Genomic DNA, 16,805 nt, shown 5'->3' with positions numbered 1-16,805 from the left:
AGAGTAAGCTAACTATGAATAGAACTTCTAGAAGATCTCAAGTGGCGTTTTAAATATGATTGATTTTGGACTTCTGAACTATCCTTTTACAAATCAGCTAAAGTGTCATAAGTTATTTTTACTTGTGTTAAGTACTTGCTTTGTACTCTTCCAAGTCAGTCTAGTGAATATGTTTTAGGAAATTGAGTTGTAAGGAGTGAGTATTTTGCTTTACAAGTTAGAGTAACTTGTGAATCAATAGGAGTAGTAGGAGTACTGGAGAGTATTGAATTAGAGTCTTGTAATTGATACATTTTGGCTCATTGTTCTAGTGGAGCTGGAGTTGAAAATTCTACATGGTAGGCCGTGATTTTTGCGCCTTTTGAGCTGGGTTATTTTTCACGTAAAATCGTTGTGTTCATTTTCTTACTTATTTACTTTACGCTTAAGGAACACGGTAAAGAACCAAGTTCTTTAGTAATCCATACGGGCACTCAAATTAACACTCCCAAAAATTGGGAACATAATATTCCTAAGTGTTTCAATATTCTAGGAGTAGAAACTTGAGGAATGTGGTTTATTCTTCATGTGGGTGCTGCATTTTATTTCATTTCACCAAGTGATGTTCAACTCTTACGGCTCTAATACTTTAAAAAATTTTAGTATCAGAAAGACAGTCACTGCTTCTCCAAATACATTGATTTCTGTGACTGATTTGCCAAATCTGACAACCAGATTTCATAAATCAGGGAGGAATAATGGGCATTGCCAATCTTCCTTGTTCCCTAATCCGAAGTTCTAAAGAATTGGCTTTTGATTCTTAAAGAGTTATCCACTCAAAATCAAATCATCTGACGAGATAAACTTCAATACTTTACTGAAAGCATATGGAATTTTAATTTACAAATTTCTTTTTGATAAAGCTAGGGATGGCTCGGCTAGAATTCAAACCTTGATTTTTGAGGTTATTACACCTTCTATTTCACTCCAAGGTCACTATCACCCTTGAAAGTACTCCTTTGTTATCTTTATGAACAAACGCTGATTTCAAAAAAAGTAAATTTTTTTTAAAAAAAAAAAAAAATTCTTATGTCCAAACGGGCTCTAAATCGTTTGGGACGCGGATACAAACCCGTGAACAGGAGGAGAAGGAAAGCATTTGGCATTTTCACCAGCCGACACTGATGACTCATGCTACAGTAAAAATGTCAATAAGGGAATTTTCAGCAGCTGTGGTGCGTATTTACCCACCAGTATTCACCGATTAAGCTCAACGACAAAACCTCACATCATCTGCTTTGAATGGGTTATTTCAATATAAATTTAAGGATTAAATATATTTCATATTAAATTAAAAGTATTAACTAGAATCAATATTATCCTTAATTCTAAAACTATAATCCTGGTATATTCTAATCTTCAACCAAATGAGATCAGTAAAGCTAAATCCATTTTACACAGCTTTGCATGTCCTGCATAATTGTAACGTTAATTGCAAGATTTGTAGCTAACACGTTGATTAAATCATCCTTCATACTTTAAGTAACGCAAATCAAGGTTAAAAGTTTTCTGCTAATTAAGTGCTAATGCTCAAGAGGGAGAACGAACGGTTTACATTTTAATTTTATACACTTGCAGAAATTAACTAGAGGTAGCACGCATCTCTTAATCCTACGGATGTAAAAAAGGGACAAACAATCTAAGAAAGCAATATTCATTTTTTGCCTTCCAAACACAAATATTCATAATTTACATAAACTTTTTGCTTCTGCTACTTCAATAATGAAAAACTTTCAATTCCATGCAAAACAAGTCATTCTCTTCTTAGAAATGTTGATTCTCAAGATTGCGCGTTAGATCAGATCATTAGGTCAGCTAATTCTGCTTAATTCCACCTACAAATTAAAGCCACCAATCTCAGTTCCCATATTTAATTTGGAGCACAATAATTGTATAAACAAATCAAATAGGCAAACACAATTTGAAACTCACGAGTAAGGGTGGAGAGGTCGGAGCTTTTCAACACACGCAGCCTTTTCACAGTAGACACAAACATGCTGAAAATGTCACACGATATGAAATTAGAACAAACCGAATAAAACAACAGGAATAAACAGAAACTTTGAAGACTAATAATAATTGTGTACTGAAACCACTAACCAAATGCCATACTAGAATTCAGAAATGGGTTTCCATTATTAGATGCACTATGTCATAAACATGCATTTTAACACTAAACAATATTCAATTATTGTCCTATGCACTTATAATTAAGGACTAGAATTCTTCTACACTAAAGATACAAAGATTTCAGACAGAAAAAACGTGCAACTAATTGTTATCCATATATATTATAGCATTAAGATCTAACAACAGAATATTAAAAGAGAATCAGATCTATAAGATGGGAAATAAGATGCTTACTGCCAAGGGACATCCCCAACAAGCATTCTGTCACCTTCATTATCCTCATAAACAAGCGTATATTCGCCACTTCCGTCCAATAATCCTGTTATCGCTTTCTCTCCTTCTTCTTTCTTCTCTTTCCCACCACCAGATGGATCACTTTGAGCTTAATTAACACAACAAAAAAACATAAAAGTAAGAACTTTTAGTTCAAAACCCCCCTTCAAAGTTAAACTTATATATGTACTTATACTACTAAGTCATCTTTACATGTTATAGAAGGTTCCGCATTTTCAAGATTATATAAGTTTCACCTTTTACCAGTCGATGTAACAACAACAACAACCCAGCAGTGAGATCTCACTGGGTTGTTGTGTACGAAGACTTTCCCCTGGAGGACAGAAAGGCTGTTTTTCCGATCGACGTATTTAAGTTAAACTCTAAAAAGAATGAAAAAATTATTAACCTGCAAGAAGGCCTCTAAAGAGTTCATCAACAGCAGAGGAGAGTTTATCATAGCTGTCGTAAGCTTTGAGATCTACTTTCCTTCCAATAGGAATACCATCCATATTGATCTTAACAAATAATCCTTTCTGACAAATTTCCATTGGTTTTTTGTTGGCAACAATCTTATTTGGGACCACATTATGTGACTCAGTCACAGGTTTCAAAGAGCTGCTACTTGCAATATTCTTCCTAAATGAACGAATTGGAGGCCAACCCACTACTGGTGCTGGTGCAGTCCTATTTTTATAAAGAATTAAACAAGTAACACAAGTTAGTCTCAAGAATAAAATCGTTACTATCATATGGAATTTGTAAATAATTAGGATAATAAAGGCCCAATAACTTTAAATTATTATATAAATAAAAGCCGAAAGCGGCCATAGGGAAAACTTCAAACCACCACTAACACAGGGCATCACAAGCTAGAGAGGTGTATAAAAATGGAGTTTAATTTTATGTATTGACGGTATATAAATTTTTGAAACCATTAAAGTAAAATAAATCGATAACACCTAAGTTAAGAAGTAAATTTTCCAGCCTAATAAGGTAACATTGTGAAATTGTGTGATAACGTGCTACAAGCCATTAATTTAAAATGAATGGTAACTTGTGAAATTCAGTGATAACCTGCTACAACCCGATATATTAAAATGAATCACACAATCAGTGCTATGTGAACATGTATAGATTTTTAAACCATAGTTAAATTGACCTATAACAACATGTAATTATTCATGGTAAGATTAACTTGAAAAAATTGAGTGATAACATGCATGCTATTACACTCATGCAAGGATTAACTCGAGAAAATTGAGTGATAACATGCTATAAAAGATTAAATTGAACCAACATATAACTTAAATCAATAAAATTAAGCTAAAACAAGGAAAGAATTGCCTAAATTTCCGGGTAATCAAAAGTTGTGTACACGGAATGAAGTATGTTATAACACGAAAAGGATATGCACCAAACAAAAGAGAAACACGGCTCAAATATGATTCAACATATTTGTACCATATCAAATGGTTAGGAACTGAGAAAATAAGGCACTATTTGTTGTTTGACTGACACAATTAAACGAAATAAATGAATGAAAATAGTACTATCAATTTGCTTTCTTTTTTTAAAAAGATCAAACTTAATGCAGAAACCAACTTTCAAAAGTAGGAGCAATTAATGAATGAAAATACATAAAAATACTTTATACTGATCTGCAAATCACACAAGGTGAAATGAAAGAATTCTGTGCATAGGACCACAACAGCACCTGACATGGAGTGCAATAGTGAATATCCTCTGTCAAAAACAAGTAAAGTAAAAACAAATAAGGGGAGCAAAAAGCTGAGTTACCTTTTCTGAGCACTGTTGGGGACAGGACCTGTTTTTGTAGCTGGTGAAAATGCCTTCTTTTCTGCAGCACTCTTCTGCATATCTACTGCTTTAGTGCAACCAGCTGTCTGTAATGATTCCTGTGCCATAACACTATGTTTCTGTGGTGTTGATTGAAGCTGAAGAAATGAAGAAAACTTCTGCTGCTGAACTTGGCTTCCATTGTTAGGAGCGTTTGAGATGTAACCAAAAGGGAAATGGGTTTCATCCTTTTCTCTAGACCAGTCTCCGTTTGGGGGACCAAGCCTTAACTCGAGCTTTTTCTCCTCGTTTCTTGAATAACCTTCCATTTCTTTAACTTTGTTATGTATTCAACGTCAATAAAAATGAAATAAAAGACCACCTCTGTTTGATATCTACCTAAGTAACTTCCTGCATAAAAGAAGATAACATCAAGTTCACAAGAAATTTACGTTTAAGAATAAGCTATGGTTAAAAACATGCAAAAAGGTCATGGAAAGTTGAAGATCGTTGTTGTAAATACCTTGAGTTTCAACCAAAGCTTGAAGTGAAAGACACCCACATAGTGATGGAGAAAAAATACTGTATATAAGTTCTCTAAAACCCAGAAACCAGATGATTTAATACTTCGAATCCAGAAGATGTAAAACCCAAAAGGAACACTACAAAGACAAAGAAAAATAGGCCAAGAAAAGGAGGAAGGGCTATTATATATGGTGATGACTAAAATATTTTCTGGGGTAAGCAGAGAGTGAGAGTGGGTTTTATCTTGAGAGTATTCAAGACTGAAGAATAGAGTTAATAGAGAGAGAGAAATAGCAGAAGATGTAAATAAAAGGAAGCTAGAAATATAAGAGGGAGAGTCATGTATATAGAGAAAATAGGGGGGCAGAGGGAGATTCTCTTCACTCAAAGGAACGGACCCAATCCTAAAAACAGCAAACGGATTTGTAGCAAAACTCACGCAACCACAACCCCCAAAAAAAATTTGTTGTAATTTGTTTGGTTCAATGAGCAAAGCGTGCTGTGCTGACCACCCTTTTTTTTTGACCTTTTCCCTCTCTCTCTGTATATATCTTTAAAGCTAAAGAAAAAAAAAGAAAAAACTTTTTCTGAAGCCTAATAAGTATGACTCAACTCTACAGAAACCCTATAGGATTAGCACACTTACCGAGACATACCCAAAGATCTTTTTAATTTAGCTAATTAATTACTATAGTAAAGAATTCTGTAAACCCGCAGAAAGTCAAGCCTCGCTAAAAAGAAGTGTGAACAGTGGGTTGCTTCTAACAATGAAAGTCTTTTGAACCACTTCTAGTAATGTTTAAGTAAAGTAACATTAAGTTTAGAAAGTGACTTGATCTTTAATTTGAGGAAGGCTTATTCTTAATTGTTACCAAACCCGGTTTAGAAAATTGGTTCTTGCTATTTGTTTATGAATTAAACATTACTTGCTCGAACAACTTAAAGTAATTTAACCCTATCAACAAAAGCGAATTAAAATTTAATCGTGATGGATTCGATCGTGAGATTATAGCACCGAACTTCTTGTATTTTTAAATTATATTATTCATTGAAATTTAGTAAAGCATATGAATTTTAATTTGAAGATCCATAGACAAAATTCTTCGGCCGACTCTAATTATTAGTGTGTTATAATGCAGATATTTTGGCTAATCTTCGTATTGCCAATTTTACTTTTTACTTAATAATTATTATTAAATGATTTGATTATTTTAAAATTTGTATATTCCTAGTTTATAGTAGAAAAGAGTAGAAGAGGAATAGAGATAGAGACAGAAAAAAAAAGTGAGGATTTTGCATGATCTGTGTTTTGGCAGAGGAGGTGCAATAAAAACATGCAGATCCCATAATTTTGTCTTCTTCCTTCGATTCTTTTTGCGTATCATAATACTGTCCACAGTCTAATTACGCAAGCCTATTCAGCCTTCCAAAGGCCACTCAGTGTAACTATAACTTTATCACCATTAAACAAAGCCACTTCTTTTTGGTTTTGAGTAATTACAGTATTTTGTGTAATGGAACAGTAAATTATTTCTCAAACTGTTGTTAGTCCAATTAGTAGGTTTTGTTGTTTCCTTAAAGTCAAACATTTAATTAACAGCTGATAAGCTTCTTTAATTACTTTTGATTTCCGCTTAAGTTTGACATTACTAAGTACTACAAAGCCAGAATAATAAAGCTCCACGTCACACCTTTGAATTTAGAGTAATTTAGGTTCCTCACGTGTGGGTTTTGGCTTCTCTTAGTATATATTCTCAGTTCAATGGTAAGAAACCTACCTGCTTTGGTCTAAAACTTTGAAAATGATATGTATACATGTCTCTATGTATGTATTACTCATAGTCTTGGTCAAACAAAGAATTCTCCTCCCTTTGTACCAATTGCTGGTGACATTTTGGTCTTGTTTTACTCCATGAGCCTGCATTTAATGTCTTGTCATATCAACCTCTAAAGTCGATTGGTAAGTATAACGAATTGACAACTAGTCGTGCATTCCCTTAATTGGCATGACGATGACGAAGTTTATATAGCTTAATCAAAATTTCTAAAACATTAATAGGGTCGAACAACCTGAGATTAGATCTGATAATTAGTGATCGGATGGGCTTGAGCCTGGCTTTTAAAGAGTTGACCCATTTTATGATAAATTCGAATATATAATAGTACAGTATTTTGTGGATATTTTGGGATTTGGGAAAAAGAACGAACGGAGAATTGGAGAATCAGGAGTTTCTGTCGACTGCAGTAAGTAGAGTTTGGATACTGAGCAACGCCATCTCAACCTTTGGTACTCCACATTGCCACGTGTCCTGCTTTTACGTGTTTTCTCTGTTTTTCCATTTAACATCTTTTATGGGTGTTTGTATAACATTCGACGCTTCTTATTTACATTTTACAGTATTTTGGTTTCCGACCATCAAACATGCTAAAGAGCTTTTAATGCCTGTATCGCTCAAGTCGGCGGTATAATTAACCGCCTGTTCTGGATAATATGCGCGTAATGCACCCGAATGAAGAGAGTGAGCACGGGTAATTTTGATTTAAAAGATTAAAATAAGTAGAAAAAAATAAAAAGAGGAGGCAGAAAATAAAGTTAAAAAGAGAGAAAGAAAAATAAAATAAAAAGGCTGAAGAGACCTTCCTCCTCCCTCATTAGTGTCGTCCGTTCCCCATCCCCCATTTCTCTTCTTCTTCCCTTCCATTCTTCTCTTCCTCTTCTTCTTTCTCCCTCTATTCTTCCAGTGGGGGTTCAAATGAAACCTATGAAGATTCAATTGATTTTCTGTTTTAGCTACTTATAAGTGTGGGATTTGACTTCAATTGATTCTAGGGGGGTTTGTAAATAAAGATTCCAACTTTCTTCGAATTGGGTAAAGATTCTTGATAAGTCTCGTTTAAATTTGTTGTTCTAATTTATAAGTTTGCACCGGAACTCTATGGGATAGTGACTGAAAAAGGGTATTATCTTGGCCTTATTGGTAATAATCATTGAATAAATATTCAAGTTTTCTTCAAATTACAACAACCTATTATAATTTCACTAGTGGAGTTTGGGGAGGGTAGTGTGTACGCAGATCGTGGCCTTATTGGTAATAATCATTGAATAAATATTCAAGTTTTCTTCAAATTACAACAACCTAGTATAATTCCACTAGTGGAGTCTGGGGAGGGTAGTGTGTACGCAGACCTTACCCCTACCTTGGGTAGAGCGGCTGTTTCCAATAGACTCTCGGCTCCCTCCCTCCAAGAACTCTCCACATTGCTCTTGGCGTGACTCGAACTCACAACCTCTTGGTTGGAAGTGGAGGGTGCTCACCACTAGAGCAATCCATTCAAATTTTCTTCAAATTGAGTAAAGATATTTGATGGGTCTTGTTTATTTATATGTAATTTTAAAGTAAATATGTAATGGAACTCTCCATCAATGGTGTGACCGAAGAGGGGTGCTTTTCGTGAAGTAAAAATAAAGTAGATGAACAAGTAAAACATGAAAAGAAATTATATAATTTGTAAATAATGTGAAAAAAAGTAAATTATTATTTTACCATGAAAACTCTGACGAGGACACTGATGTGTCATGATGTGTCATCCACGTCAAGCAAGTGAGCAAGACACAACTGTAGAAGTGTTTAGAATATCATGTTTGAACAAGTTCACGTGTCCACTTGAAACTCTAATAGAGTAAGAGGGCCGAGATGTTAAATGAAAAGAAATACAAATGTCTATTAGTCTATTATGCCTTTTTTCTACTATCAGTACTCACTACTTCTTATTACTCTCGTATCATTTAATATATTATAAAAAGATATTTATTATTATTTAAAATTATCAATCAAAACTTAAACTCATTTTGTTTTAAACGTATATAAATAATTTGATTATCAATTTTTTTTAATACTATTAATAAATAAAAGTTAAACTCATTTTGATTTAAACGTGATTAAATGACACGTCTAAGTAAATCTTTTTTGAAAGCAGGCACGAATGACAATAGGAAGACACAGTTTGAGTTTTCCACTTAAATATTTAACGATTTAAAATTTTAGATGAGTTTAATCTCAATCAAAATGTCGATATCATTTTGATAAGTTATGCGTCTTTTATTTTGATAATTTAACAAACTTTATGAGAGAACCGGATAAGGTTCCTGATACAATTAGTTCCCTTGTGTGCACAGTAACTATTCAGATGTCTCGTTCAATTCTCGATGAAATTAGATAAGGGAACAGCAGAGGGAACAGATAGGGATCAGTTCCCCTGGTTATCGTGCAGTCAACTCTACAGTTGTAAAAGTTGTTGCTCTGTACCGTCTGGAAAACTGTTGCACTGTACCGTCTGGCAGCAATACAGCAGCACAGTTGTAGCTTGCTAAAGCCAAACTAAAGGACACTTTATTGCATCATCCTTGATGACATCACACGCATATTATCAACATGAGGCAAGCGATTTCATTTTCTCAAGACTTGAAAATCCAAAAAGATAATATTCTCTCAAATGTTAGCCATCACCTCTCTCAAAAACAAAGTTGTTGCAACCTCAAAGACCAGATCCAAAGATTGAAGATATCTTAAATCCTTAGGTTTATTGAGTCTTTGTTATTTGTTCTGCATTTGTAATCCTACACTACTTTCAAGAAGTGTCTTTGTAGGGCAGATTTAAACCGCTTTTTGGTTTAGTTTCTTGACTAGAGTTAGTCAAGATTTATTGATTTGTAATAGAGTTATTACAAAGAGACTTGCAATATAGTTATTGCAAGTAGGTGAGGGATTAAGAGTTTAATTCCTAAGTTACAATAGGTTACAATCTAAAGTTGCTCGGTTAGTAAAATTGAAATCCTACTAGTGTAGGTCGTGATTTTTAATCCCGTGAGCTGAGAGTTTTCTACATAAAATATTATTGTGTTATTTACTTACCGTTGTGTGTGTGTGTTCTGTAGGAACTAATAGAGAACCAGGTTCTCTATATAGTTTGGTGGACTCTTAGCTTACATCAATTGGTATCAAAGTAGGTTCTTTCTATAAGGCTAACACCTAGAAAGGATCTACATGGCTGCTCCATCAAATTTTGAAGAAGGTCAATCAACCTACAGACCATCAAGATTTCAAATGGTTCGTAGAAATTGAGGCATTACCAAGAAGGGCAGTTCTAACATAAACACTAAAGGATATGATTGCTATCACAAGTGCGGAAGGCCAGGACATTTCATCAAAGATTGTCCTCTCCACAAGCAGGACCATTACAAACACAATGCTTACAAGATGGTTAAGAGGAACCCGGTCCCTGATAGGAAGTTCAAGAGAAGAGATGTCGTTGATAATATTGTAAAGCAAGCTCTGGCTGCCTAGGGGGATTCCTCGAGTGAATTTGAGGGTGATGATGAACAAGAAGACACAAAGCTGCAAAATATGATTCCATATTTGCACTGATGTTAAAATCTGATGAGGATAAAGAAGATGATGACGATAAGGTAAACTTTCTGGACGTTCAAAGAAATTTGAAGTCTTATTCTAAAAAGAAGTTAGTATGTTTAGCTAATATTTTAATTGATGCTTACTACAACCTCAGTAGTGATAAAAATATTTTAACTGAAGAAATCAGAGAGTTAGAACAAGAGAGAGATGATATGGTAGTTGTAGTTGTAGATTTGAAGAAAACAGTGGAGGAAACAAAGAAAGAAAATATCCTCTTAAAAGATTCAATGGAAAAATGTATGAACTCATCTAAAGGAAAGGAAGTGGCAAGTGAGGCACACCTTAAGCTTGAAAATGAACTCAAAAATATAAAATTGAGTCTTGCTGCTGAACTTAAAATGAATAGATGACTTTAGGAAGATTTAAGCAGGGTTAAAAATAATCTAGATAAATCTCTGAAGTAGACCTGGTCCTCTGATACAATCATTTCTACGTATAAAAGTAATGGGGGTAACATGCAAGGAATCGGGTTCCACAAGGAAAAAGCCCCCTATAACTCACACAACAAGTATGTTATTATACCTCATAACTGGCTTTGCACTCACTCTGGTAAGACTGGTCATTACAAAAGTTCACGTAAAGCATAGTTTCAGTCTCAACGGAAAAACAAAATTTTTGTTAAAAAAAGTATCTACTGCTAAGGAACCTGATTCTCTTAAAAAGAAATGTGTGATGCCTACATGGACAAAAAGACGTGTGATTCACCCATTCCCTCATTACTAGGGACCCAAAACTTGTTTGGATTCCCAAGTCTAATCTCTCATTCTCTCGTGCAGGCAGTAGTAAAAGAAAAAAATCAAAATGGTACATGGATAGTGGCTGCTCTAAACACATGATTGGAAGAATGGATGGTTTTCTTTCACTCAAAGCCCTGTAAGGTGGGAATGTATCATTTGTAAATGACAAAAAAAGGATACATTCTGGGAATTGGAAAGATTGAGAAGACACTCTCTCACTCAATTGAGAATGTGTATTATGTGAATGGCTTGAAGTATAGCATGTTGAGTGTCTCTCAAATTTGCGACAATGGAAACAAAGTGGAGTTCTTATCAAAGTTTTGCACTATCACCAATCTTGTAACTAGTGAAGTGGTTCTGATTGCAAAGTGGTTCAAAAATATTTATTCTGCAGACTTTGAATCTCTGAATGGTGGTGCTCATACATGTCTGAGTGTTGTTGATGATGATGCTGAACTATCGCACAGAAGATTGGGACATGCAAGTTTCACTTTGTTGAACGAACTGATTAAGAAGGACATGGTTCCTAATTGCCGAAGTCAAAGTTTAAAGACCACAAGGTGTGTGGTACATGTGCGAAAGGGTATCAAGTCAGGTCCTCATTCAAGCCAAAGAAGAAAGTGATTGCCTCAAGGCCATTGGATCTTCTTCATATGGATGCCCAACAGAGAAGGAAAGAAGTACATCTTCATTATTGTTGATGACTATTCAAGAATAATATGATAATGATGATTAAGATAGAGATTATTCAAAGATCCCTGGAGATATTATTGATATGGCAAACGGGAAGGCAGATCTAATGAGTCCACTCAAGGAATCTAGTGAAGAAAATGCAGTAGAACTTCCAGCTGATTTGGAGGAATCTTGTCCCTCCATCACAACAACTGAAGCTGACAATAAAGTTGTTGATGTTGTATCAAGCACTCCTAATGTAGATCAAAGAAGTGATTTTCACACTTCCATCGATGCCAATGATGGGTCTCACATGGCGGAATTTGGTCCCTCACATTCTTAAACTCACACGTCTAACTAGAAGCACAAAAGCTAACATCCTCTCCAAACGTAATCACTCATTTGGATTCAGTGATTCAGACTAGATCTAAGGCAAGAAACATGTTTGCGTTCACAGTTTTTTTTGTCTCAAATTGAGCCTAAAAATATCAAAAAAACATTGAAAGATGATGACTGGATTGTTGCATGCAAGATGAGCTCCATTAATTTGAGAGGTTTTAGGTTGCTCGAGGACGAGCAAGAGCTTAAGTGTGGGGTGGTGATGTTAGGCTATAAATTAATATTTTCGCATGTAATTTGCCTTGCATTATACCTCAATCTTGTTAATTTTGGTGTAAATATTTATGACTAGAGCTTAATAATAATGTTTATATGTGTAGGAGTCAATTTGTAGTGATTTGGCAAGCGTGCATGCAAAGTGAAGTAAAAATAGAAGAATTTGGAGGGAGTATGAGTTTGGTACCCAGGTTGGTGCCAGGCACCAACCAAAATACTTAAGGCAGAATAGTGGAAAATTTCGGTGTCCTGATTGGCGCCAAGCGAGACGGCTAAGGGCGAATTTCGTCCTAATTCGGCTAGGACTTGGTAGTTTCGACCCTACACGCCCCCAACATGTATAAAAGGGGTTCTAAACCTATTTCTTGGGGGTTAGACATTATTGGGGAGGAAAAAGGCATCGGGAACACTTAGAAGCAATGAATCACAAGAGTTTTTCTCTTCCATTCTTCCTTAATCTATATTTTAATGCTTTCAATTATTATCATAAGTGTTAGGTTGGTTATGAGTAGCTAAACTTTCCCACCTAGGGTTTGATGGAACCTCTTGAAGGATGGCTTTTCCACTGCGATTAATATGAATTTGGTATTTACTTTTCTCTACTTGTTCAACTATACGATTCTCCCCGAAAACGCCTTTCATTTTTTTGTGATTGAAGGGCCATCAATTGACAGTGCCTATTTAGTGTGTATTGCTTGGTAAAGGATACACATTTAGGTAGTTGTTGACCAACATCACTCCTGACGTATATGAGGAATCAATACGGAGGGTTTAAAGATAGGATTAGGAATAACGAAACATTGGTGCGATCTTAGTGAGCGGCAAACTAGTGCCAGCTAGCGTAGTTCGGTAGAATACGTCTAGTAAATTGTTGTACTTGCTCGTAAGAGAATTATGACATCCAAAGTGCTCACGATCAGTAGAGAATATGTAGCCGAATTTATATGAGACGTGGCGGGGAGGATTCCGACGAGAGGGGAAATCGTAACCCTAGATCTTTCAAATCTTGTCTACAATATTTGCCATGTTAGTATTAAAATTACAGCTTTTTAATTACCTTGCCTTTAGTTAGTAAACATTCAAATTTATTATTTAATATCTTTGAATGTGCTTGAATTTGTGCTAATCTAGTGATTGTAATTAGTAGGCTAATCATTCGACACTTCTTATTTACAGTATTTTGGTTTCCGACCATCAAACATGCTAAAGAGCTTTTAATGCCTGTATCGCTCAAGTCGGCGGTATAATTAACCGCCTGTTCTGTCCTCCATTTTTTCTACTATCAGTACTCAGTACTTCTTATTAATACTACTCCATCACTTAATATATTATAAAAAACTTATTAATTATTATTTAAAATTATCAATCAAAACTTCAACTCATTTTGTTTGAAACGTATAAATAATTTGACAATCTAAATATTTTTTATACTATAATAAATAAAATTTAAACTCAGTTTGTTTTAAATGTATGATTAAATGACACCTCTGAGTATGTCTTTTTTGAAAGACAATAGCAAGATACAATTTGTCTTTTCCACTTAAATATAAAAATTCAGATGAGTTTAATCTCAATCAAAATATTAGATATCTATTCCCTCTATCCAATTTATGTGATATTATTCTTTATTAGTTAGTCCTAAAAAAATTTATATTTAATAACAATTCAATTTGAATTTCTCGTTTTACTCTTAATAAAATAATTTCTAGCAGTACCAATTTCTATGATATATTTTAGAGTACAAATGTTATTTTATTTTTATTTTTTAAACTTTATGTTTAGTAAAACACAATTACATAAATTGGTAGGGAGAAAGAAAAAATGATCAAATGTGAGGGGTGATATATTAGGCAGGGAGCAACGCGTGATCTTTGGGTCAAATCAGAGAAAGAATCAAAAGGCCCTGTGAAAAGGTGGGTGTGAGTCCCAATTGAGTCCTACATTTAATGATGGTTATGGTTTGTTGGAGTTTTATATTGGAAGTTAGACATAGCGCACTACAACAAATATTTTTTTTAAAAACAATTCCGAACTTCGGCAGTCATATTACAATTATGATGCTCCTCTCTCCTCATCCTTTCCTGCTTAATCAATGAATAACTGATCACTGTATAAAAACTATAGAGGAATATTTTAACAGTAATGTAATTTCAATACATTATTTAATAATATAAAAATGTTATATTATTAAATTATTTGAAAAATAAATATATTTAAATAAAAAAGTTTAAAAAAATTAAGGTAGGTTCAAGTCGATTATGCCTGTATCATTCAAGTTGAATAAGTATTTTTATTCCTTTTCAGTTTCAATGCCTTCAATGTAAATGTCTTTAAAAAGTTAGACTAATAACGTGAAAACTAAGATAGGTTCAATAATTTAAAATACGTTATTAGCATAAAATTTTAGTGGATATAATTATTACCTGATCCCTTCGTAACCATGGTTAGCTTTTGGTGAACTATTTCTTTATACCTCATGTTCAGTCCGATTCAATGTATCCTGCTAATTACCTAAAACCAATAACTTTTTCATCTTCTGACCTTTCCAAAAACAATTAAACCAATAATTCTTTCGTGCTTGATATTTTGTTTTCTACTCTTTTTTCATTTTTGTTTTCTACTTTAACTGAGTCATATTCGGTATGATTACACTTTTGGCAAATCTATAGAAACCCTGCCTTCTTTTATCCATAAATTCAGCTGGCACGATGAAAGAGAAATTGTTCTTTAGCTAAAATCAATTTATAAATTAATTTGTCACCTTTTCTCTCTCGTTGATAAGTTTGTATAATATCTTTTTTTTAAGAACGAAAACCGTTATGAAGCTTCTTTATGAGGACTAACAATTTATTATTAGAATGGGAAGATAGTGCATATAATTGTTACACGTTAACGTACCAAAAGAACAACTTTTATCCCTTAAAAGACCAATTGACCAATTATATAATGCTTTCCTTGCAAAGGTTAAATTAAATATCTACGAAGATCAGTATATCATGATAAAATCGTCACATATCGGTCATAAATTGTGATAGATTTATTCGTTATAAGTATTCCGTCATAAATTTATATATTCTATATCAAGTATCAACCTAAGATCTTGTTTAAATTATTTAATTAGTAAAATAAAATACTTTCTTAATTCGAAAATTATATTGGATATTGAGAACCGAGAGATATACATAAAATTAAAAAAAATCAATAAGAGACTGCTGTCGAGTGCCGACTGCTGTTTCTTTTGTTGAAGCAAAATTAATTTGCCCACGTTTTCCAAATAATGACACTGTATGTACAGCGCAAGCATTTGGACAAGCAAAAAGAGGACCCCATAGCTTTTGTAGCATATCAGTAGTAATATAATTGGTGTGGGGAACATATTGGTCCTTAATCCTCATCTTACTTATTGATAAAAGTTTGTGGTAGACCCCATATTTTTGGTTGATTTTTACATATGTGGATCTGTCCGTTCCACACTTGCACTCTTCACTATTGTGTTTAATGGTCATCTTTGTCATTCATTTGTACCATAATTTTAACCATGTCACAGTATGTAACTCCCTAAAGCCTTAAGCGTTGGATAATCACTAACTTTCTTTTTTCTTCACTTCACTTATTGCCCTCCACACTCCGTCACTATCCCTAAAAGATAAAGAAAAGAGATGTAAATATTCGATATGTCTCTTCGCCTTTTCTTTTTCCTCTCTTTCTCACGTTTTTCTGTCATATGCTGCTCTCCATTTTGTTTACTATTTTGCGTTACGCTCCTAGCCTCCTACCAGTCAAATCTACAGCGAATTCCCACCACAAGCCTACTTGTTTCCCTTTTCCACGTGGCAAAAATTTTTTGCTCGAAAATTATGAAGAGTTTTAAAATGTTTTTCAACCAAATTACTTAAAACTCCTTAAACAAATGCCATGACTCCAATTAGATTAGATGGGACATGCTCATTCACCATTTCTTTGTTCATATCCTTACTCTTTAAATGCATCAATACCATTACGGTCATTATCAACGTTCCTTTAAATATTTGTCTTGACCCACCTTGACTTTCTTTCAACTGTGGTCGGAGCTCGAAAGTGTAGTCTTGTTGTTGACACATTCAAAACTATCTTTATCTTCATTCTATTTTGTTACTGTAATATTTATTCCTTTATTTCTCAAGCTTATCTGGACGGAAAGCACGGAAGGAGGACCATATCTAGAAGTGTTAAATGTAGCACATCCTACTTGCTCAAGTTTGAACTAAGTTAGATTAGTGACGGAGCCAACATTTTCATTAATAGGAGTCAAAATATAAAGAAATAAATTCACCTGAAGTCAAGGGGTGTCATTATATACTATATATACATATTTTAAAAAATATTATCGAGCTAAACAGTGTAATTTTCCGACGAAGGGGTGACACCCCTTGGGTGCATGTGACTCCGCCACTAGGCATAGGTTTATCGCAGTATTTAGAATTTGTGGGTTCGGTATTCTAGTCCTTTCAAGTTACTAGGTTCTAAATTGATAATTTGTACATGTTCAATAAATTTTTTAAAA

At 34.0% G+C, this 16,805-nt stretch overlaps 1 protein-coding gene across 1 annotated transcript; it reads right to left on the bottom strand.

Annotated features, from left to right (window-relative positions):
* Positions 1-1,531: 1,531 nt before the first annotated feature.
* On the bottom strand, positions 1,532-5,086 carry LOC104100899 (auxin-responsive protein IAA26-like). The gene is made up of 6 exons (XM_009608269.4): positions 4,766-5,086; positions 4,243-4,653; positions 2,852-3,129; positions 2,404-2,551; positions 1,972-2,036; positions 1,532-1,874 (listed from the first exon to the last, which is right to left on the bottom strand). The coding sequence occupies exons 2-6, from the start codon at positions 4,569-4,571 to the stop codon at positions 1,855-1,857; spliced, it is 840 nt and encodes a 279-aa protein (XP_009606564.1). The 5' UTR covers positions 4,572-4,653; positions 4,766-5,086; the 3' UTR covers positions 1,532-1,854.
* Positions 5,087-16,805: the final 11,719 nt, after the last annotated feature.

The sequence above is a fragment of the Nicotiana tomentosiformis genome, chromosome 3 (genome assembly GCF_000390325.3).
Source record: "Nicotiana tomentosiformis chromosome 3, ASM39032v3, whole genome shotgun sequence".
Lineage (NCBI taxonomy): Eukaryota > Viridiplantae > Streptophyta > Magnoliopsida > Solanales > Solanaceae > Nicotiana > Nicotiana tomentosiformis.
The sequence above is the reverse complement of the archived record's forward strand: the minus strand, read 5'-3'. Positions and strand labels throughout refer to the sequence as shown.

Excerpts from the sequence above, each read along its gene's own strand:
- LOC104100899 (XM_009608269.4), bottom strand. The coding sequence starts at position 4,571 with ATGGAAGGTTATTCAAGAAACGAGGAGAAAAAGCTCGAGTTAAGGCTT. Across the intron at positions 3,130-4,242 it reads CCCAACAGTGCTCAGAAAAG|GACTGCACCAGCACCAGTAG; the intron begins GTAACTCAGCTT and ends TTATAAAAATAG. Across the intron at positions 1,875-1,971 it reads CGACCTCTCCACCCTTACTC|GTGGAATTAAGCAGAATTAG; the intron begins GTGAGTTTCAAA and ends TTTAATTTGTAG.